The sequence below is a fragment of the Bubalus bubalis genome, chromosome 15 (genome assembly GCF_019923935.1).
Source record: "Bubalus bubalis isolate 160015118507 breed Murrah chromosome 15, NDDB_SH_1, whole genome shotgun sequence".
Lineage (NCBI taxonomy): Eukaryota > Metazoa > Chordata > Mammalia > Artiodactyla > Bovidae > Bubalus > Bubalus bubalis.
In genome coordinates, this window is record NC_059171.1 from 36,485,720 (window position 1) to 36,510,078 (window position 24,359).

At 43.8% G+C, this 24,359-nt stretch overlaps 1 protein-coding gene and 1 long non-coding RNA gene across 23 annotated transcripts in view; one reads left to right on the forward strand and one right to left on the reverse strand.

Annotated features, from left to right (window-relative positions):
• Nucleotides 1–13,431, reverse strand: part of SAMD12 (sterile alpha motif domain containing 12) — a 462,238-nt gene extending 448,807 nt beyond the window's left edge. For 14 of the 15 annotated variants that reach the window (XM_006046560.4, XM_044928341.2, XM_044928340.2 and 11 more), the window contains exon 1: nucleotides 13,279–13,431. In XM_006046560.4, the coding sequence (XP_006046622.1) occupies nucleotides 13,279–13,291 (13 nt within the window). In that variant the 5' untranslated portion in view covers nucleotides 13,292–13,431. The remainder of the gene's footprint in view (nucleotides 1–13,278) is intronic. The other variant, XM_006046562.4, reaches the window with a different exon arrangement.
• Nucleotides 13,432–13,484: 53 nt separating this feature from the next.
• Nucleotides 13,485–24,359, forward strand: part of LOC102413604 — a 347,952-nt gene continuing 337,077 nt past the window's right edge. For 2 of the 8 annotated variants that reach the window (XR_003103454.2, XR_006544735.1), the window contains exon 1: nucleotides 13,489–13,735. This is a non-coding gene — a long non-coding RNA (uncharacterized LOC102413604). Of the gene's footprint in view, nucleotides 13,736–24,359 lie in introns of all 8 variants that reach the window. The other 6 variants (XR_006544733.1, XR_006544734.2, XR_003103459.2 and 3 more) reach the window with 6 other exon arrangements.

A 24,359-nucleotide genomic window follows, 5' to 3' on the forward strand; every position in this document is an offset into this window, starting at 1 on the left:
TGCTCTAAAGGTTACCCCTTTTATCCTTTGTATCTTCAAAATCTCCCTCTCCACTGGGTCAATTCACACACAAACTAGAAACACTCTCAAATATTTCATAGCTTAAAAAAATATATATATCTTGCTTTGAACTGCTTCCCACCTACATGAGACCCCCTTGTTTTCCTTCTTCCAACTTTTCACAATATTTACAACTCCCTTGACCTTGATCTCTCCCTTTCCATAATTACTCCCTTTCCACAACTCCCTTTCCTTTCCACTTTCACACTTCTTTCCATTTCTTGATGATACATTTGCATCAAGAGTAGCTTCCTCAACACCCCCAAAGTATTAGTGGACTTGCCTCCCCATTTCATCAGAATGCCTTAAATCTTTACCAAACCACTGGGTACTTCCCAGCACATGTCTTGTTGGCGGTCTTAGTTCATCACGTGATGCTGAGAATCTCCACTCTGAAATGGGACCCCTCCTTCCACTGAGTGCTTCTTCCCATCTCCTTCAGCCTCCTCTTCCTCATCCTATCCCTTAAACTGCTGGTACTGGTGATCCTGCTCATCACACATGAAATCTCCCTGACTTACCCAACTACTCTCTTGCCTTAGACATGCACGTAGAATGATGTGCAAAGTGAACATGTGGAAGAAAGACCTTCTAGGTGGGGAGACCAGCATAAACAGTATGGTAGGGAGTCAGCACACAGCTCATCCCTGGGGCCCTCAAGTATCAGGGAAGGTTCCTAAGGGAAAGGAGTGGAGATCAGCCTGAAGCAGGAGGGCAGTGACAGTCTGGAAAGGTCGCTGACTGCTAAGGAGTTTGGGCTTGATTTTACTGCCAGTAGAGTGGCCCTGAAGAGTTGGGAGCACTTATGTGGCTGCCACACCCTGTAACTACACAATCTCAAATCCTAGTCTTCCCCACCCCCCTACTCTGAAATGTTTATCACATCTGTTCCTCTGTTCCTTTCTTTCCCCTTATCTTATTACTTTAGCTTCCTTGGTTTTTCAGTTTCTCCAGGCTGTGATCAAACTTTCCATAGAAGTTTTAAAAAAAAACAGACGAACAACAAAACAAACAAAAAAACACCCTTTAAGAACATCTTCTGGGGAGTCAAGGGCAGTGAGAGGACCATTGCTGTGGGCATGGCAGCTCCCTCTGATTGAAAGCAGGGCCCCCTACACTGCCCACTCTGCCCAAGTACATATCTGCTTTTTTTTTTATTAAGATACATTCACAAACCAAGCCTTGAATCTGAAGCAACCGTAAGCCCCATGAAGGAAAGGTTTGTGGCCTTATATTCTTTTCTATCACCGGTGAGTGCTATTCACAGAGCTGAGTTTATCACAAGTGCACAATGAATGTTTATTATCCAAATAGGAATGCACACTCATTTGTGCTGGGTACATAAGTGAATCCGGAAACAGGGATAAACAGCAGTAACAAAAACCCAAAGACCTCAGGCTCTTACACAGAAGGAAACTAAAGTGCAGAGAGCCGAGATCAAGACAAATATCTCATAAAGATTTGATCTAAAAACCTGGAAGAGTTTTCCCTACTGTAGAGCCCAAATAAGCAATGTTTTTTTATTACACTGTTTTATTCTTCCCCTTAAATTATCAACATTTCCAGCAAACAGCTAGTAAAGTACAGCCAAGCTACCAAACTGAAACAAAACCAGAAAGCAACACAGGACTGTGAAAAAGCTTCCCTGGTAGCTCAGTTGGTAAAGAATCTGCTTGCAATGCAGGAAACCTGGGTTCAATTCCTGGGTTCAATTCCTACAGCTACCCCCTCTAGTATTCTGGCCTGGAGAATTCCATGGACTACATAGTCCATGGGGTCGCCGAGTCAGACACAACTGAGTGACTTTCACTCTCACTGGAACATGGCAAAGTTGGCAACAAAGCCCAGTCCCACCACCAATTAGCTGTGTGGCCTTGGAGAAATTACTTATCATCTCTGGACCTAAAGTCTCTCAGCTATGGGCTGGGAAATCAACTATCTCATTGCATTATGAAAACTAATGTCTGGAGAAGACTCTTGAGAGTCTTTTGGACAGCAAGGAGATCAAACCAATAAATCCTAAGGGAAATCAACCCTGAATATTCACTGGAAGGACTGATGCTGAAGCTCCAATACTTTGGTCATCTGATGCAAAGAACTGACTCATTGGGAAAGACCCTGATGCTGGGAAAGATTGAAGGCAGGAGGAGAAGAGGGTGACAGAGGAGGAGATGGTTGGATGGCATCACCAACTCAATAGATATGAGTTTGAGGAAACTCAGGAGATGGCAAAGGATAGGAAAGCCTGTGTGCTGCATGAGTGGGTCACAGAGTCAGACAAGACTTTGCAACTGAACAACATCTGGAGAATGGCCATCAAGAGGCTGGCTTAGAGTAACCAGTAGTAACTAATGAAAAGATGTTAATCTTTCTGTTTACTAAACAAATAGTTGTATGCTTTCTATGTGCCAGACATAGTTGTTGGCACTAGAGATTTATCAGAATATATTTTAAAAAAGTAAAATGGCTGTTCTAAAGAAGATCACATTCATCTTTATTCCCTGGAGAACAGAATGACAGCCCCAGTCCCCTTTCCCATGAAAAATACAATATCCATATACACATTGTGCATATGGTTTAAGGGGGTCAAAGATTCGATTTTAGATTAAGAATCTTGCCCCTATATCAGCATCTGCAAATATACTTACTAAGAATGACTCAGGCCATGTGTTAGATTCAAGGCCCCATTTCTGACTCAAAAAAAAATACCATTCAAGGGAGGAGAGGAGGAACGTGGATGTTATCAAGTGCCCCAGAGGAATCTCATTACTAAGGAAACACTACCTAAGCAGATCGGTCTTCAGAACACCTGCTTTTTCTAAGCTTATCCATGGTATTGGTGGTGGTTTCGTTGCTAAGTAGTGTCCAACTCTTTGCGACCCTATGGACTGTAGCCCACCAGGCTCCTCTGTCCATGGGATTCTCCAGGCAAGAATACTGGGGTGGGTTGCCATTTCCTTCTCTAGGGGATCCTCCTGACCCAGGAATTGAACCCAAGTCTTCTGCATTGCAGGCAGTTTCTTTACCAACTGAGTTACATTTCTGACTCAAAAACATACCATCCAAGGGAGGAGAAGAGGAACATGGATGTTATCACCAAGTGCCCCAGAAGAATCTCATCACTAAGGAAACACTACCTAAGCAGATCTGTCTTCAGAACACTTGTTTTTCCTAAGCTTATCCATAGTATTACAGGACAATAAATCAAATTCTGCTAGAGACTGGCATACATTGGATGCTCAATAAATATCTACGAGTGTAAAATGAAGAATATTTCACTTCTAAGCTGTAGGAAGTAAACGCTAAGTAAGTAAGTGAAGTTGCTCAGTCGTGTCCAACTCTTCGCGACCCCGTGGACTGTAGCCTTTCAGGCTTTTCTGTCAATGGGACTCTCCAGGCAAGAATACTGGAGTGGGTTACCATTTCCTTCTCCAGGGGATCTTCCTGACCTTGTGATCTAACCTGGGTCTCCCATATTGGAGGCAGACGCTTTAACCTCTGAACCACCAGGGAAGATGAAGTAAATGCTATACTCACCTAAATTTCCAAGATGCCTTAACACCAAAGGGCAATCCTATAGTTTATTCAGGCAGATTTAATTTAATTTTTTTTTTTTACATTGTGGTTAAGTTATCTCAGAGAGCAGAAAACAAACAGAAAGCAAAAACTGAGGCATCACAAAGTACTGACACATACCTGGTTCTAACCTCAGAGACGGAAGGGAAAAAAAGGTGATGACTCAGCCAAGACCAGGAAGTGCATGTCCATTTCTTGGCTACTGGTTGCTCTCTTGCCTCCAGCTATAAACCACTGTCATCATAGGGGAAATAAGCAACTCAACAAAATTAAGTGCAATGTTCATCTACTGAAGCCTGGTTAATATTATATTTTCACCTCTATGTAATGCACAGGCACCTTCTCGAAAACAAACACAAAAACCCTAAACTGACATTTTACAACCTCCAATAGGGTAGCTCTACATTAAGGCAACCATGCATCATACAAATTCTGGGCTATCCCAAACTCAAATACCGCGAAGACCACTGGGAAATTCTGAAAATCCTCATGCATCCATACCCAAATTATAACTCCAAAACCATGTTTTGCACTTGGAAGCAATTCTGTGGAAAAGTCCTCCATCTAATTTGTGGCTGAGCAAAATCTGGTCTTTGCAGGTGAATCAAGCACTGCTCCCACTGTATAAAGGGAGAGCTCATGAAAGACCCAATTTTTAATCAGATCACACACAGCCACACTTAAAATTTAAATCACTAGAGATTGAATCAATTAACCTTTTCTTAGGCATCATAAAATGGAGTCCTTGGCTCCATCGGAAGCTCCCCTTGGCAGGCAAGACAAATTCCTTCCCGGGATAGGAAGTAAAATTTTCCTGCTCCAGTTTAACTCATCTATGGCCTCTTAAGCATGTTCTTTCCCAATTTTCCTCCCAAGGGAAGCCCTCCCTCGTCTGGGCTCCATTCCTTATCTGGTTTTCCACAATAACAACAACCAAAACAAAACAACAAATAAATATCCAGAACTTGATGGCAAATTCCTGTTACTTTTTATTATAAAGGGAATTTAACAGCTTTCTTTTGGATGTAAAACCAGCGATATTTCCAGGCCAAATCCATCCTTGAAGTCTGGACTAACCTGGAAAGCAAGATACATATTTGCCATTGCTTTACTTGCATGTTCTTCCATAATATAGCTCAGGGAACTCACTCCTGGAAAACTGTTTCCTTCTAATTGTCCCCATTAATGTAATTCTCTTATTCTTGTGAGGTCCTCAGTATGAGCAGATGATTAACAGAGAAAAAAATCCAAATTGAGAAAAATACATATGAGACAGTAACTCTAGAGAGTAGTTTGGCAGTTTCCTATAAAGTTAAAACACACACGGACTCAATTTCCACTCTGAGCTATTCATATAAGAGAAATAACAATGTTTACACAAAAACCTGTATGCAGCTGCTAACAGTCATTTATTCATAATTACCCCAAACTGGAAAGAATCTAAACATATAATTGGTGAATAAACTGTGGTATATCCATTCAATGGAATGCTTGCTATTCACCAATTAACAGGGCTGAATGATGAATTTCAAATGCATTATACTAAATGAAAGAATTCAGACTCAAATGGCAACATAGTATATGATATCATTTTATCATAGTATATGATATTTTATATAACCTTCTGGAAAAGGCAAAAATATAAGGACAACTCAGAACAGTATGTTAATCAGAGACTGTGAACAAAGTGTAACTAAAGTGAACAAGAAATCTTTTCAGGGTGTAGGAATTGAACTTGATTTTCTTCATGGTTACAAAACTGAATAAATTGTATATGTTTGTCAAAACTCAAAGAACTACAAAAGGTAAATTTTACTGAATGTAAATTATACCTAAATAATCTGAACTTTTTAAAGTACTAATGTAGAAAGAGAGGGAAGGAAATAGAGAGTCAAGTTTCAAAAATTAAAGAGTGAAACAGTTTGAATGATACTTGGAGAGAGAAATGGAGATATTTATCTCCAGTTTAGTCAACTTAGATTAAAATTTTAAGTATCTGTTAATTCTTAGAACAACAACAAAAAAAATCAATTTTTGTTATATAGCTCCTCCAACAAGATTTATGTCTGCAGGACAAAACATTTTTCATTTTATGTTTGACTTTTCACAGCCCATTTATAAAGGAGATCATTTTCTCCCCAAAGTATTTCAGGGCATCATTTTTCACCAGAGACTTCTCTTAATCCTTAGCTGGTCTAATTCTTTCCTTGGTTCCTACCAAATCAGCATTGTAGGTCAATTTTCTCTTGTTTAATGGTTACCTGGCCTAACTAAGCCAAATCTTAACTGGGTCACAGCTGTCTCATTCTGTCGGTTTTCCAATGTTACTTTCATAGAGTCCATGAATTTTCTTCCTCTTTTGCATGATCCGAAATTTCTCTTTGCAGTCAATTTGCATGCACAATTGTATAACTGAGCAATTATCAGACTAAGAGAGCCCAACCTACAAAACTGTGGGTGTTGAGTGGAAAGTAAATTTTTGGTGGAGAAAGATTAAGTGTTGAGTCTTTAGTGAATAAACACACTCATATTATGAGGAAACTCCAGGAGATAGAGAAGGACAGGGAAGCCTAGTATGGTGCAGTCCATGGGGCTGGAAAGAGTCAGACACGACTTAGTGACTGAACAACAATTATGATCACCTTTACTTCCTGCTGTTAACCTCATAATGTCAGGGAATCACATAATGAATAAAAACAAATACTACACTTAAAAGTGAGGATGGCTTTTATTTTACCTATTATATTTTGTTGGTGTTATCCTAACTCTTAGGATCTGCATTCCTTCATTAGCAGCTAATACACAGACACTGTAAAACCATTGGGCTATAAAAATGACTTCTGGACAGAATAGCACCAAACACCTTCCAGAGCATCAACAGCAGCTGAGGAACAAAGGAACTGAACTTGCCAGCTGCTTCCTCCCAGCACCAGGTGCCCTGGGAAAAAGGCTGCAAAGAGAAGGCAGTGAGGCGGCCCCTGTCACCCAACAACCACTACCCCTGTGTGCTCTTCCCTTGGGAGGCAAGCTATACGAGCAGCTTCTTGCACCCACACTTCAGAAAAATCAGACTAAATATAGCCAAGTGTGCTCTCATGAGCCAGTTCTGAGCTGGTAGTGCTGTGACATCCATATCAGAAAATTGGGGAGGAATCAGGAGAGCAGTTTTCCTAGCTCACTCTTGTGACAAAAGGACCACAGGCAAGATCCAACTGGGCTGCAGGGAGTGCCAGAGGTCTGGCCAAGCAGATAATGCAGCAGCCCATAGGAAAAGGAATGTACCAGACGTGACAGGCGCATGCCCGTTCACTACCCTGCCCATAGAGGGCTAAACAGCCACACTAGAACTTGGTGGGGAGACGCCATTAGGGAACACACATCCCACTCACAGCCCTCTGTTCTATGTCCTCCCCCCATCCCCCACTCATAAGCATTGTGTTCCAAAGCTCACTCAAAGGCGGTCCCCTTGGTTAGGTCATCCCATCCCATCCAGCTCTGAACTAAATGCTCCGTCTGTTCTCAGACCTCCCACGTTATGTTGCTTGTACTTTTATTTAGCACTTATATCATTCAGCTTTCATCTGAATCTGTCTCTAGCCAAGTGGACACAAGGGAAGGCTAAGCTTTCTTCTTTATGGACTCCGCCCCAAATTTAGTAGAGTTCTTTGCACACAGGCAATGTTCTCCAGCTTATTAACAGCAAATGCCCAATGCCAGAGAAAGAGAGTCTGCAGTTTTCTCCTCTTTCTCCTAATTCACCAAATGCACAATGTCTGATGTTTACTCCCCAGGGAACAGGAACAGGCTTTGGATCCCTGGCTGCCCATCCTGTAATGTGTCCCCGGGGCATCTACTATGACTCACTCAGCATGTGGATGGAACACAGCTTCACTGGCTACATGTTATCACATATTCCACATGTCTTCACCTTCTTAGCACCAGCCCTAGTGCTAAGTGCATAGCGAGACAGAAGAGAAAGAAGGGTGGCCTGAAAGGAATTAGCAAGGGTGGGGCCAGGTAAGGGCAGGATTAGACTGAAGTCCTGTCCAACCAGTTAGAGATCAGGAGAAGAGCTGGGAGTGGCAGGAAGTCAGCCTAGGGCTCCCACCTCTCCCTCATGCACAGTCACTCTACAGGAGCTTTCCATGATGGGCTCCCATTCATCACTCTCAAGTCCTAAAACAGAGTGATTGTTTAAGTTGCTGCTGCAGGAAAGTCTTATCTTGTGGGATACAGAACAAAATAAATATTAAGAAAAGACGGGAAAAAAAAAAAAGACCCTTGGTGAAAACTGAAATGCAGGAGACTTGAGTAGCAAGTAGCTGAACACTGACACCAGATGCTACGCAGAGTCACAACGGAAGCAGGTTGACGGTTGCACTGCCTTTACAACGTCCACTTCTGCAGATGAATGCAGCTAAGGGTTCTCCTTGGGGAGAACATGGGGCCTACTGCAGAAAGCAGATGCACCCATAAGCTTCCCCATTCATTCAGTCTGCCACTTATTCACTGACTCATTCGTTCACCCAGCCTCACGGAGAGTCTATCATGTGTTAGGCAAAAAGCCCCACCAAAGAGAAGTGCACAAAAACCATGTTTGCCACATGGAAACGCAGCTAGAAAAACTGGAGGCGGGCTAGCACCCAGATAGCCATCTTCCTCCTCGATTCCTGTGCTGTGGGAGGCAATCCAAGAGGAGAGCGCTGCTGGTCTCTCGCCACTCTCGACGGGCTCTCCTCTGGTGAGGAGACAAGTAGACACATGCAAGCCTGTGAAAGGGAGCAAGGCATCCGTAGTTGGGGCCTGTGTCTCTCTGGGTCCCAGGTACTTGCTGCAGAAGCCCATCTCCTCTCTGCAGTCCAGGCTGCCAATGTCACAGAGACAGGCACTCCTATAAGGGCTAAACTCACTGCTGGGGTGCAGTATTAGCAAATCCACTTTACCATCCAGCCCAAAGTTAGAAAAAAATAACTCCTGTACCCTTCTAATCAAGACAATGTCTTTAGCTCGCATTGTGATTGTGACTCAGTTCTGGGCCAGCAGGGTACAGTCACTTTTCGTGACTGCTTCCGTTTACCACAAGGGTCCAACTATCTTGTTTCCTCCTCTTTCCCCAGCCACTGTTAGGATTACTTATCCTTACAATATTTTGGTGATGGGCAGTTTTGTTACTCTTTCACAGGAGAAAAACTATAGAATGTGAGCACTGAATGACTAATCAGAGGCTATCTGATAAGTTAGCTTATTCATTTTAGATGGAAAATGCAGATCCCCTAGCCCAATGTCATTTACAGCACACAGCCTTCTACTGGAAATCTTTTTGGAAGGGTAGTGAATATTGGGACTCATCTTTCTGCTATGGAAGAGGAACTATTATTCTATTAGATCTGGAATAGAAACACTATATATAGTATTTCTCCATTCCATTTTTCTTATACAGCTGAGGATGACGCAGAGAGAGGAAATGAGAACCAAAGTAGGAAAAGTTTTCTTTTGCTCCGAAGCATTTATATTGGGTTGGCCAAAAAGTGCCTTCACTTTTTTCCATAACACTGTATGGAAAAACCTGAATGAATTTTGGGGCTAACCCAATACTTCACTCAAGAAAAAGTTACTAAGGTCTGCCAAAGTGCCAGGTACCAATCTTGGATTATAGAGGTGGATACAACACTATGCCAGATAAATCTACTTTTTCCCTCTGCCTACAACTTGTGTTAGAAAAGTGTCTCAATGGATACAACTGTCTCCACAGTCTCCACGGAGAATGGATTACTCTTGGTTTCTGCAGGCTACGTCCTTTCTAGAGGTCCTAGTTCTCCAGCTTAATGGAGTAATTTCTTACAACATGTTTTTAAGAAGAAAATGGATGCCAATACAATCTCAATCTGAATGCAGACCATAACACATTCTGTGGCTGGAAAGTACAGCTTTAAGCTGCCCACAAGTTCAAGACTTGGATCATAACCAGGTTAGGGACTACACCTAGGATGTTGTCATTAATTTAAAGAAAACCTAACTCAGGATAGCCATAAAATACACAGACGGCATCTTTCCCACAAGTTTAAGACTTGGATCATAACCAGGTTAGGGACTACACCTAGGATGTTGTCATTAATTTAAAGAAAACCTAACTCAGGATAGCCATAAAATACACAGACGGCATCTTTTTTTTAATGTAAACTCAAAGCTACAGGTTCAGCAAAATGAATGAGCCACTTACTTGCTCTTAACACTTTTACAAGTTCAAGCTTACTTAAGAAAACAGGTTACACACTGCAAGGAAAAAAAACCTTCTAATTTGTTACTAATTACAAAAACTGACATGAATAAGTAAACATTCAGGGTAGAAAACAGGTTCCAAACAGTATTGCTTTTTGAAAGAAGGATGGTAGTACAAATAACAGTTACGGAGAATCCACCTTCTGAGTACCCTTAATAAGCCCTTTTCTTTTATTTAATACTCACAACTTTAGTAGGACTTAAACAGTAGTGTGCCTATTTTTTCCAGATGCAGAAACTAAATCTCAGATGTTAAGTAACATGTATTATATTTCCTATACCATTCCCACTGGTGAAATTCCTTATTCTCAGTGTTTCTCAGTGAGCTTGGGGAAACTGGTTGTTCCCTGGTCTTGGGTTGGGAATTTTGTATGAAAAGGTCATGCATGGCAGGACATTTAGCATTGCTGGCCCATGGGCACAAAATATCAAGCCAGACCCTGCATTATCTCAAACATGCCCTAGGCAGAAATATCCCTCTCAGATGAAAACCACTGCTCTAGAAGAGCCTTTGAGCATCAGAAGACTAAAGAGAGGGGACTGCTGCTGCTGCTAAGTCACTTCAGTCGTGTCCAACTCTGTGCGACCCCATAGATGGCAGCCAACCAGGCTCCCCGTCCCTGGGATTCTCCAGGCAAGAACACTGGAGTGGGTTGCCATTTCCTTCTCCAATGCATGAAAGTGAAAAGTGAAAGGAAAGTCGCTCAGCTGTGTCCAACTCTTCGTGACCCCATGGACTGCAGCCTATCTGGCTCCTCCGTCCATCGGATTTTCCAGGCAAGAGTACTGGAGTGGGGTGCCATTGCCTTCTCCAAGAGACGGTGCACTTCCTTTAAAAGCCTCCCTACCTTCAAACCTCTCAGAAATCCTAAGAAAGTCCCATGCACCCTTAGGGAGTCAGTTACAAAAGCTCCACGGATTTATTTCCCATGGATTTCATGAGCATTTGTTGAATACCTATCACAGGTCAGGTAGTATACTACAGACTGGGAGTATAAAATGTCAAAAGCACACGGTCTCCACTCCTAAGGGGTTGCAGTTTCACTAGAGTTCAAAGAGAGACATGAACTAAGGCAAGTGCTAGGATGGATGGAGCACAGGTACTAAGGGAACAGAATGCTAGAGGCACTTCCCACAGACTGGGCGGACCACTCAGAAGTCAGAGGGAAAGGAGAGCTAAGACAAGTTCTCAGAGAAGTTTACCCTTCGCCTTGAAAGGCCAAGTGAGAGTAGCCAGGAAGGGCCAAGTTCAAACCGAGAAGCCTGCCTTTGTAAAGACCAGAGACAGGAATATTTGCAGCCAAAGTTTAAAATGTTCCCTTTATTCAAGTTGAAGCTCATTGTGATTCCAGCTCAGGATCTCCTGTTTATTAGACAGCCACTTTAACCAAACAAGCCACTAGAAAATAAAATAAGCTCTCCACAGTCCAGGCATACTTCCTTTCAAAGCCTTTGTTTTTGTAAGGTCTGGCTTCACTGGTATAATAACCCATCAGACAAGAAATATGACTAATTCTATACTTCTTCCAGCAAGCAGGAAATTGTTTTCAAGTACACTGGCAACCAGTGGGAGTGCCCTTCACTTGAGGACACAGAAGAGTGGGGAAGAGAAGATATCATGTCATCTGAGGGGTGAACAGAGAGGATGCCAGTAGGTCAGCTTGCCCTTGGCCTCAGCTCAGTGAGCTTTATCTTGGTGTTTTTTTTTTTTTTTTCTTTTCATCTAAAGTCTTGTCTCAGTTACCATCAACTGTAACAATGCAAAAAGACAGATTCTCATTCTACTATTAATTTGCATGGAAAAGAAAGCTGATTATTTTTTCAAAGTCACATATATGATTTGTTGTTATTTAGAAGCTAAGTTGTGCAACTCTTTGTGACCCCATGGACTGTAGGACACCAGGCTCCTCTGTCCATGGGATTTTTCCCAGGCAAGAATACTGGATGGAGTGGGTTGTCATTTCCTTCTCCAGAAGATCATGTGTGTATATATATGTGTGTGTGTATAAACTTATAATTTTATAAATAATTTAAAAGCCAAATATATACATTAAAGGTAGGTAGATAAATAGATAGAAGTGCCCAGCTGGGGAAATCTTCAAGCTTCAGACAGCCCAAAAGCAAGTCTTCCAAGTTAATGGATGTTGATTACAGGAGCTGGGGTGTTGCTTCTTCAAGTTGCTAAGTAATTAACAAGAGTAATCTAACAAGAGTGGAGTAGCTCAGTTGCTCTCACCTGGGGTAGGGAGGGGAGAAGGAAGCCAGTAAGCCCTCATGGTTTCTTCTTGCCTCCGGCCTCCAAGGAGCAGGCTCATTTCCCCTTGGCAAGGAGCCTGCCACAGCTGGCAAGCATGCCCTCTTTCCAACACCCATTTCCTCTACGACCTGAGCCACACTCAGGAACCATAATTCTGGAGGTGATCGGATGTTCCCCTTTAGTCTCATGCTCATTTCACTTTATCATTCAGGCACAGTTTGGCTATAGTGCGACATCATAAACCCGTCTGGCCCACACATTTTACCCAGAAAGCACCCTCAGCAAAAAAGCCAGTCTTCCAAGGTGAGAGAATCTGAACGAAAACTTGGGATTCCATACAAACCGCCCATCCCGGGCTTTCAACCGGAAAGCTCAAATGAAGCAGGATCATAGAACACGCACTGTAAAGCCAAAGGCCAAAATTATATGAGGAAAGAAGAAGGAGGGCTTCAAAGAAGAGGATTCACCCCAGTCGAAGAGGTTGATTGCCCTCATCCCTGACTGACTGTTTCTGTAAACTCTGCCAGCCTCGGGAGGGTTGTATGAACAGAGGCAGGTGTAGGGACACCTCCACTCTCTGGGTACATCCACTGCTGTCGCTTCTGAGTACACACGACGTGGGGCCCTCGACCCAATAGCAGTCCATGCTTCCCCATGACGCATCTGGTGAGGGTCCTTTCCCACGTGCGGGCGGGGGGAGCGGGGGTGGGCAAAGCTAGCATCTACCAGCCCTGAGGCCAAGGAGCTGGCTCCGGTGTATGGGGCAGGAGGTGGGGAGCATTAAAAAGGGCACCTAGGGGCTGAAATTTCAAGGCGATCTCTCGGGCTTTCCCCCCATTTCCAGCATATCGTTTCTCATTAGGGACACTCTTTGCCTCCGACCCTAGAGTCCTGCGCAATCTACTTGTCTTTCTAAAACAACTGAATAAAGCGCCCACTGGCCTTCCGTGGCTCAGGTGAGTGCCAAGAAGAGGTGTTAAGAGGAAAGGGCCCGCTCGCCACCACCCCCTTTCCTTTCCTCCCCAGGTTCCCCAAGCTTCAGCGGGGATGTGTGTATTGGGGTGCGCGCGTTAAGAGGGAGCTTAAAATGCCCAAGCGTCCCTTACCTTCCACAGCCATTCTCTCAGAGCTTCCCTAACGCATGCATAATTTTCTTGGCGGAGATACTCCTGCCCCGCGATCCCACCCCCTCCTCGCGTTTTCGCCTAAATATTCTGCGCTCATCTGCTCCAGGACCAACCTGCCGCGGTCACGCAAAGCGAGGCTGCCGGCTCCCGGCTCGGCGCAGAGCAGCCTGGGGACTGTAGTTTCCTCTCTTCCTACCTACCCGGGAGAGCACCCCGAGTCCTCCGTGGGGGGAGGCGCCGACCCCACAGTGGGATGGCAGCTCCGGTTTCATCGGACCTAGGCAGAGAAATCCCTCTGAGTGAGGGGGTCTCATGGGTGGACCCGGGGACCCCGGGAAGACGGGGACTACATTTCCCAAGATGTCGCGCGCGGGGTTTCGTTCCGCGCCAGGAGTAGAGACCCGTGATTGAGATCGTCCCTGTCGATTAGAAGAGGGTAAGCACCTGGCAGGGCTCTTGCGGGAGGCAGGAGGCGGAGGGGTTTGAGGTGTGACCTTCTGGGTTTGTCGCTGATCCCCTTGGCCACCTAATTAGTGAGGTTATCAGAGTCACCGGCCAGGTGTGTTTTTCCGCCTGGGCCAGAGAGCCGCTGTGCTGGGTGCGGTTGAAACTTGTTCCTCTAAGATCTGGGAGGTGGGTTAGGGAGAGTCTTGCTTGGTGATAGGACTGTGTTCTGATCCTCCAGGTGGTTCAGGTGGCTAAGCAGCGTAGGGATGGGAGATGTCTTGAGAATTCCGAGCAGGCATCTCCCCAAGGGGTTATTAGGAACAAAATCTAGGAACCAGGATTCCACCTGAGCATGGCAGATGTTGGAAACTACTTGGATTCCAAGAGTGGAGGCTTTCAGCTTGGCTGGCCAGGGAGCCCCTTGGCGGTCTGTTGATAGAGACTAGTAATTAAAACCATCTAGTGCGTTCTTTCGGAGAAGGCGATGGCACCCCACTCCAGTACTCTTGCCTGGAAAATCCCTTAGACGGAGGAGCCTGGTGGGCTGCAGTCCATGGGGTCGCGAAGAGTCGGACACGACTGAGCGACTTCCCTTTCACTTTTCACTTTCATGCATTGGAGAAGGAAATGGCAACCCACTCCAGTGTTCTTGCCTGGAGAATCCCAGGGACGGGGAAGCCTGGTGGGCTGCCGTCTATGGGGTCACACAGAGTTGGACACGACTGAAGTGACTTAGCAGCAGCAGTGCGTTCTTTCAACTTACGCACGTGTGTCCCGACTCCAGGTGCTGGAGTGCTATAAGCGGACAGGAAAAAGAATCGCGGGAGGCAGTAGAATTCCAGAGTTGGTAAATACTGATAAAAATGAAGTCTCCAGACTTTTTTCTTTCCCCTTCATGTGAAAATACAGATGCATTTATCACTGGAAGAGGTAAGGGAATGGCATTGGAAACCAATCTGACTCAGGTCTCTAGTAAGATTTTTAAAGGCTCATTGTTAATCGGCTCTACCCCAATACAAAATTTAATAAATAAATAAATAAAGTTTGAAATAAAAGAAAAGGCCTTGAGCTCAGAATTGCATCTGGCACTGCTTCCTCCCAGCCCCTAGATGATCTGCCCCAGCCCTATATTTAATTTTTAATTACTCTGGAAAATAACTTTAAGGAAATACAAGGATCCGATTCTTCCTGTCATGATGACTACTTAGATTGTCTTTGTCCCACTTGGTCATAATTTTTTTTTAACTGAGCATTTTTGTTTCTGGGTGTGTACGTGCACACCTGGTTTTGTGGTCACTGAGTATATGCTTAGTCCTTCTATTGGGTAACATGGTTGTGTCTGGGCACTTTTAAAAATACCTGTGTGTAACCAGTAAATGCTCTTGGTGATACTTTTTAACTCTGAGTTCATAGAGCTGTATTCAAGTCAAACCCAAGCCTTCCGTCCTTGATACAGTAGAGAGAGTCCTGTTCAGGCCAAAATAATTTTTCCAACCTGACATACAGATCAGCATTCTAAAGTCCAAAAGGAACTAACACACAAGTGCTTCTCTTCCAAGTATATAAAATCAGCAAACTGTTCAGTCTTTCCTTAGATTGAATGAATAGTAAAGAAAGCCATGGGGCAGGTAGTATCAACAGTTCTTAGCCTTGTCTGTACATTCACCTTTTACAAACACACATTCTTAGCCTGACCTTAATCTCACAGAGGTAGGGTTCCTGAGGGTTGGGGCAGGGACACTTAAGTTTTAAAAACCCACAGGAGATTCTGACTGGCAGCGAGGGTGCACATCATTGGTCTGTTTTCAAGCATTTAAGGATCTGGTTAATATTAAAATGTAAAAGTCACTGAAATCCATTTTTAGTTTAAAAATTTCATTTCAGCTCCAGTTGTTAAGATATTTCCCCACTGATGTGTGCATTTCAGTTTGAGTTTCATTTTTAGCATAAATGTAAATAAGATGTGAAGAAATCATTAGTTTAGCCACAAGAAATAGCCAGTATTTACCTTTTTAAATCCTACAAATACAGCAGTTTCATGTGGTTCAGCCTAATAAAGGGGAAGCAGTAGTTAAGCAGGGATTTTCAGTTTTGGCTGAATATTAATATTACCTGAGAACCTTGGGGGACAAAACCAGTTCCCACTAGAATGGTCCTCCAAAAAAAGAAAATACCAAATCTTGGCAAGACTGTGAAGCAGTAAGGACTCATATGTACTACTGGCATTGTGCGAATTGATACAGCCACTTGGGAAAAACCATTTGGCGTATTAAGCTGAATATATCCTTATGCAGTGACCCAGCAGATCCACCCCTAGGTGTGTACCAGACTGATGTGCATACACATCTTTCTCTGAAAGACATATAGGACTGTTCTTGGCTATAGGACTGTTAAGACATATAGGACTATTCATGGCCGTGTTCATCATTTTTGTAATAACTACAGGCTGGAAGCACCCAAATGTTCATCAATAGGTTGGATAAATTAATTTATATGGTATCCAATATAGTGTGTGTGTGTGCATGTGTGCTCAGTTGCTCAATCATGCCTGACTCTTTTCGACCCCATGGACTGTAGCCCACCAGGCTCCTCAGTCCTTGGGATTTTCCAGGCGAGAATACTGAAGTGGCTTGCCAGTTGCTCCTCCAGGGAAATCTTCCTGACCCAGGGATCAAATCAATTTCTCTTACGTCTCTTGCATTAGCAGGCAGGTTCTTCACTTGCACCACCTGGGAAGCCCCATTTTATTAGTTAGATGCAGGTTATTCAAGGGGAGAGGGTTAGTCAAGATCATGAATTCCAGGTGAAGGGGATCATTGGAGGTCATCTTAGAGGCTACTTATCACAACACACAGAATGTTGAACAAAAAAAGCCAGACAATCAGAAGTACATATTGTGTGATTCCATTTATACAAAGTTCAAAAAATAGACAAAACTAATCTATGGCATTAGGACCATATCCATGAGGGCCTCTAGGGTATTAGGGATATTCTGATTGTTTAGGTATGTGCTGATTACATGCATATAATGTTTGTGAAAATGTATAGAGCTGTATATGTATGATTTGTAGAAGTTTACCACAGAATGTATGTTTTCTACTCTAAAAGTCTTTGAAAGAATAATATGCTTAGATTTAACTAATTGATAAATGATCTGTTTATCAGCCACTCTATCTATGCCTTCTCATCCTTTGCCACAGCAAAGTGGTAGTTCCATTCCATTTAGCAAGTATGGTTTGAGGACCTACTGTGTGCCAGGCACTTGTCTGGACTCGTGATATATGAGAGACTGGATTTCTAGAAATGGCCCTCAAGAGTCTGTGCTATAATCCCTGAACCTGGGAATGTGATGGCAGTCCTCCTGTCATTGTGAGGAGGCACAGTAGGGGCTTCCGAGGTGGCTCGTGATAAAGAACCTGCCTTCCAGTGCAGGCGGAGAAGGCAATGGCACCCCACTCCAGTACTCTTGCCTGGAAAATCCCATGGATGTGGAGGAGCCTGGAAGGCTGCAGTCCATGGGATCGCTGAGGGTCAGACATGACTGAGCGACTTCACTTTCACTTTTCACTTTCATGCATTGGAGAAGGAAATGGCAACCTACTCCAGTGTTCTTGCCCGGAGAATCCCATGGACAGAGGAGCCTGGTGGGCTGTAGTCCATGGGTCTCAAAGAGTTGGACATGATTGAGCATACAAGCACACATGCAGGAGGCCCAGTTGACCTTAAAAAGGGAAGATTATCCAGGTGGGCCTAGTCTAATTAAGGGGTTTTCTCCAGCTGGAAGCAAAGGAGAAGGGCAGGAGAGGAACTCACCGTGACTCTAGGCATGAAAAGTACTCAACACTCGGGTTACTTATTTGAAGGTAAAGAGGGCCCCAGCATGCAGCCAGCAAGGGCACATGGACCTCAGCCCTGGAGTCATAAGAAACTGGATTCTGCCAACAACCTGGGTGAGTCTGGAAATGGACTCTTTCCCAGAGACTTCCGATAAGCTTGTAAACCACCAGACACCTTGATTTAGGTCTTGTAAAACCTGAGCAGAGAACACAGGTGTGTCCATTCAACCGTCTGCTCTATAGAACTGTGGGCTAATAAACCAGCCTGTTTTAAGCTGCTGAATTTACCTATTTTGCGTTATATGTGTTTAGTTTGTTATGCAGCAGTAGAAGCAAACACAGGGCACATCCTGTTAAAGCAGGCAGTTATCGTCCCATTTTTGTGGGTGGAGACAGACTGAAAAAATGATAATAATACCAATGCTAACAAAGTTCATCAAAATCTCTGGAAGTAGGACTCCCATACCCAGTGCTGTTTTTCTTTTTTTCAAGTACTCTAGGAGATTCTAATCTGTAGCTTCTATTGCACAAAGTGTTAAAGGGATAGAGACCAAAATGTCTGGGTAAGAAGTAAACAGGGGACTTGGCATCCTCCTCTGTTAACTGCTTTGTTAACCCATCACTGAATCTTTTTTTTTAACTTTTTATTTTATATTGGAGTATAGATGATTAGCGGAGAAGGCGATGGCACCCCACTCCAGTACTCTTGCCTGGGGAATCCCATGGACGGAGGAGCCTGGTAGGCTGTAGTCCATGGGATCACTAAGAGTCGGACACGACTGGGCAACTTCACTTTCACTTTTCACTTTCATGCATTGGAGAAGGAAATGGCAACCCACTCCAGTGTTCTTGCCTAGAGAATCCCAGGGACAGAGGAGCCTGGTGGGCTGCCGTCTCTGGGGTTGCACAGAGTCAGACATGACTGAAGCAAATTAGCAGCAGCAGCAGCATAGATGATTAGCAATGTTGTGATAGTTTCAGGTGGACACCAAGAGGGACTCAGCCATCCTTGTACATGTATCCATTCTCCCTCAGAGTCCCCTCTCATCCAGGCTGCCACATAACATTGAGCAGAGTTCCCTGTGCTGTACAGTAGGACCTTGCTGGTTATCCATTTTAAATATAGCAGAGCATCACTGAGTCCAGTTGTACCTTCTTGAGTGCTGGCTTCCTCTCCACGCCCTCTGCTTTATTTAAGTAGTATCAGTGTCTCCAGTGGTTCCACGGGGACAGGGATGGACTCTAGTTCTGCTCACCTTTGATGTTCCAGCTACCAGCACTCTGGAACATAATGAATATTTAATACATGTATTATGCATTTATAAATAATGCCTGACTGAAGGAGTTTGTGAATAAGCTACCAAATGATGATTAGGTCTCCATTTTCCCCCATGAAACTGCAAGTTCATACTTCATTTTTGTTTGTTTTAATTTCCATACTCTTAGAAGTAGACATTTTCATCAATTCAAAAATGCATATTTTGTATTAATGCAAGTATGTGGACTCCATAAAAATAGTACAGATGAACCTATTTGCAGGGCAGGAATAGAGACGCAGATACAGAGGATGGATTTGTGGACACAGTGGGGGTAGGGGAGGGTGGGACAAAATGGGAGGGTCGCACTGACACATATACATACCATATTTAAAACAGAGAGCTGGAGGGAACCTGCTCTAAAGCTCTTGAAGCTCGGCTCAGTGCTCTGTGATGACCCAGAGGGGTGGGATAGGGTGGGGTTGGGAGGGAGGCTCAAAAGGGAGAGATGTATGTTTGCATATAGCTGATTCACTTCATTGTACAGCAGAAACTATTACCACATTGTAAAGCAATTATACTCCAATTTAAAAAAACAAAGTAATAACTTAGAGACAAGCTAATCTAAGGCCCCTCATTTCACAGTTAAGGCAGAAAAGCGAAAGTGTTTGCCCAGATCACACCGTGGCCAAACAAGTATTCACAGCATAGGTCCAGACCAAGGCTCTGGACAGGAATGGGGTGGGGAAGATTTCTGTTGCTCTAGACTCAGCTTGGCTTGGTTTTCTGGCTTAGCTTTAAGTCAGAGAAGCTAGCGCCGCTGTGCTCCTCACTGCAGATTTGTGGGGAGACTGAAGGAGCCCTTCGCCAGGCTGAAAGGGGAAGCCGCTCTCCTAGTAATGGCAGAGGAGCAAGAGGGTGAAAGAAAGCATGCAAGATGTTAAGGTTCGTCTTAGCTCTGGAGCACTGCCCTTTCTTCCACTGTGTCATTTGCCAAAGCGAGTTATGTGGCCAATCTCTTTAGAGGAAATACACAAGGAAGCCATGGGATGGATGTGAGCTTAGGGAAGGATGAAGGATTGGGCTAAATCCTCAATCTCTACCATGACTGTGTATCTACCTCCTATGGCTGCGATGGGCAAGTTCTGTGAGCTGGGTGGCTTAAAATTTACTCTTGGTCCTGGAGGCTAGAGTTCTGAAGTAAGTCCAGATGTTGGCAAGGCCGTACTTCCTTTGAAGGCTCCAGGCATGCATCATCTCTTGCCTCTTCCTAGCTTCTCGTCTAGGTTGCTAGCAATCTCTGAAGTTCTTGGCTTGTTGCTTCAGCACTGCATGGAGACAGATCTCCATTATCACTTGGTGGTCTTCTTCCTCGTGAATCTGTCTTGTGTCTCTAAATCTCTCCTTTGAGGACACCAGTCATTGGATTTGGGGCTCACCCTAATCCAGTATGTGGAGAAGGAAATGGCAACCTGCTCCAGTATTCTTGCCTGAAGAATCCCATGGACAGAGAAGCCTGATGGGCTATAGTCCATGGGGTTGCAAAGAGTCAGGCATGACTGAGCAACTTTTACTCACTCACTAATCCAGTATGAGTTCAGCTTAATTTGATTACATCTACAAAGACCCCATTTTCAAGTAGGATCACATGCACAGGGACCTGGGGTTAGGAATCCAACACATCTATTTCAGGGACACAATTCAACCCCCAGCAGACTGGAACGTCTTGTACCATTTTTCATAAACTAGAGTAGCTGTTCTCAAGGTCTCAGGCCTGGATGCAGGGCATAAGCATTATCCTGGGAGCTGGTTAATTAAGATTCGTGGGTTTCAGTTCAGACCTACCAGGACCCAGCAGTCTGTGGTGTCACAAGTCTGCCAGGAGATTTTAATTTGTGCTAAAGTTTGAGAACCACCACCAAAGAAGACATTAGAACCCAGACTTTGCAAAGAGGTAAATTTAGCCGTTGTTCTTTTTTTTTAATTAATTATTTTTATTTATTGCTGTGCTGAGTCTTCGTGGCTGCACAGGGGCTCTCTGTAGTTGTGGTAACCAAGCGAGGCTACTCTCTAGTTGTGATGTGCAGGCTTCTCGTTGCGGTGGCTCCTCTTGTTGTAGAACATGGGCTCTAGGTCATGCAGACTTCAGTAGTTGGGGTGCATGGACTTAATTGCCCCGCAGCATGTTATATCTTAGTTCCTGGACCAGGGATCAGACCGATGTTCCCTGTATTGGCAGGTCGATTCCCAACCACTGGACCACCGGGGAAGTCCCTAGCCATTGTTCTTAAGAAGGAGTAGAAAGTGGGACCCAATCTCAATTGGGTGGTAAAAGCAGCAGGTTTAACCAATTTATTGAGTAATAAGGATATAATTCTAAGGAATCTAGTCCTATTTGCCTTATGGAATAGTGGAGTTGATAAAGCCCTGTGCTTACAGCCCAGAGTCATCATAATGAATCTTCATTTTCTATGGGTGTGAAAAAAGATGGGAGGGGTCATCGGGGCTGGCTCCTGAACCTAGCATGAGCTGCACTAGGAAGAAAGTGAGAAAATGTAGCAAAACTTTGAACAGTGTTGAATACATTTGTGGAAATGATTATTAGCAAAGACCTATTGCTGACTCCGGAGAAGGCAATGGCACCCCACTCCAGTACTTTTGCCTGAAAAATCCCATGGACGGAGGAGCCGGTAGGCTGCAGTCCATGGGATCGCGAAGAGTCGGACATGACTTGAGCGACTTCACTTTCACTTTTCACTTTCATGCATTGGAGAAGGAAATGGCATCCCACTCCAGTGTTCTTGCCTGGAGAATCCCAGGGACGGGGGAGCCTGGTGGGCTGCCATCTATGGGGTCACAGAGTCGGACATGATTGAAGCGACTTAGCATTGCTGACTCCACAGTTCTATCTTCAGCCAGTTCTGGAAACAATGACCCCAGGACCCCTATGGCTATATGCACAGAGCTAAGGAGGAAAGATCCCACAGTTGAATATAGCATTTCAGGCATGGAAAGTTAAATTTACCAGAGAAGCCATGTATAATGTTCAACTAAATATGACAAAGAGGGCATCAGTTTAGATGGGGTTAGAATCTCAAGTTAAAGTGGAGAGTAAATATAAAAAAAAACAGGCAACTTTGCCCTTGAAAATGCCTTACATTGCTTTTGAAATATAGGAAACATATTGAAATTGTGTGTGTGTGTATGTGTGTGTGTATATATATATATATATAAATATAAAATCCTGCAGAATAATTTCCTAGCTCAGCAAAATTGGAAAACATAAAGACTATTATGCAAATGTCTGTAAATTTAAAATATTCTTTCTCTAAAATAACAATCAAATCCCTAGTTCTGAATGGGGTGATGGATAGAGGGTTCTGAACTCTAATATATTAATATACTATTTGGTTTTGTGGGGATTAAATGAGAGAATTAAAGCTCCATCTTAGAAGAGAGGCCGTTCTCCAAAGAAATGGGAGTTTGGTTCAATAGATTTAACCTTCCTACATGAAACAAACACTAATGGAGTGGTTATGATTTGCCAGAAATTCTTTTAAGTGCTTTAAAAACACTCTAGCATTCTGACTTTGCAGACCATGTGCTTAACCACTATGCAAGCTCACCTTTCTAATTTTTCACATACTGTATTTCCACCATATGCAGTTGTGCAGAGTTCAGACCCAAGGTCAAAACTTGGAACTGGGTACATTGATATCAGGTGTGGACCCAAAGGAGCCACCCCCATGTGTCTCTGTTCTTGAATGGTGGGCGAATAACACGGACTAAACCTCTGAAACCTTTTCTTTTTAAGTTGTATGCCTTCCTTATTTTCCCAGAGGCAGAAAATACAGCAGAGTAGTATGTTGTCGCAAAGCAAAGAGTGGGTTGAGCCTTAGTGGTTAGAGATGAGAAAAGTCTATCCGTTGTCAGAGACTAAGAGTCGGAGGAATTCATGCAGCTGGAGGCCGATAAAAGGCACTGCAGGTGCTGATGACAGATTACTGTCCTCATAAACCTGAAGGTATGATCTAGGGCTCAATCCTCGTGTCTGCCAAACTCAGAGAAGTTAAAGAAAAATGGGACATAGGAGATGATTTAGATTGCACCTGGGAGGGAAAGAATGAAGCAGGCAAGATGTGCCTTGTGAGATAAGGCCAGCATTAGCATAGCAGATCCGGGCTCTGTCTTCTGCTCGCTTTTCCAGCCCGCAGTAACTGTTGGGGAAGAATTTGGCTTTTGAAAGGGATTTCTTTGTTTTAAAATGAGTTTTTATTTATTTCCTATTTTGCGTGCTAAGTCGCTTCATTCATGTCTGACTCTTTGCGACCCCATGGACTGTAGTCTGCCAGGCTCCTCTTTCCATGGGATTCTCCTGGCAAGAATACTGGAGTTGTCATGCCCTCTTCCAGGGGATCTTCCTGACCCAGGGATCGAACCCGCATCTCTTATGTCTCCTGCATTGCCAGGCCGGTTCTTTACCACTAGCACCACCTGGGAAGCCCCAATTTATTATTTTGTTTATTTATTTTTGGCTGTGCTGGGTCTTCATTGCTGCGTGTGGGCTTTGCTCTAGTTGTGGCAAGCGGAGGCTACTCGCTAGATGTGGTGCGCAGGCTTCTCATTGTTACGCCTTCTTTTTGTTGCAGAGAACGGGTTCTAGGGCACGCGGTCTTCAGTCGTTGTGGGGTCTGGGGTCAGTAGTTGCGGCTCCCGGGCTCTCAAGCTCAGGCTCAGTAGTTGTGCCATATGGGCCTTGTTGCTCCATGGCATGTGGGAATCTTCCTGAACCAGGGATCTAACCCGTGTCTACTGCAATGCCTGGCGGATTCTTTATCACTGAGCCACCAGGGAAGCACTGAAAGGTATTTCTGTGAGGTCTAGTTTCATTCACGAATCCCCAAAGCTAGAAATGTGAAGTTCATGGTGGTGGGGGAAACTATCTGCTAATATTTGCCCCACAGTTTCAAATGTGAATGAGGTAGTATCTATTAGGTGTTTTAATTGCTATACACTGTATTTGTTAAGGCAATCTCTGCCTTCTTATAGGCCTTCTTTGGACCCTTGGGTGTCCTTCACTCTCATCCTCTGGGCTGGTCTTAGGCAAAAAGCAAAGGCAGGTACAATGTCTCCCTAAGGACATGTTCCCCTACAGCACTTCCTATTGTGTGCTGGATATTTCATTGATTCTGTCTTTGGAGTAGACATATCGTGGACCCTGGAAACATAGATCTTAGTTGAAATCTGCCTTTCCCCACAACCAGCTGAGTGACCTGAAAAAATATTAGTAATTAACATCTCCACCTTGGTTTTCTTATTGATGAAATGGATAACCACATATCTCTTTCAGGTCTTAATTTTTTAAATTTATTTTTATTTTGTTTTACTTTTTAAGAATTAACTTTTATTGGAGTATAATTGTTTTACAATGTTGTGTTAGTTTCTATTTTACAGAAAAGTTAATCAGCTATATGTATATGTATATTATATATAATTAATATATAATATATTATTATAATTA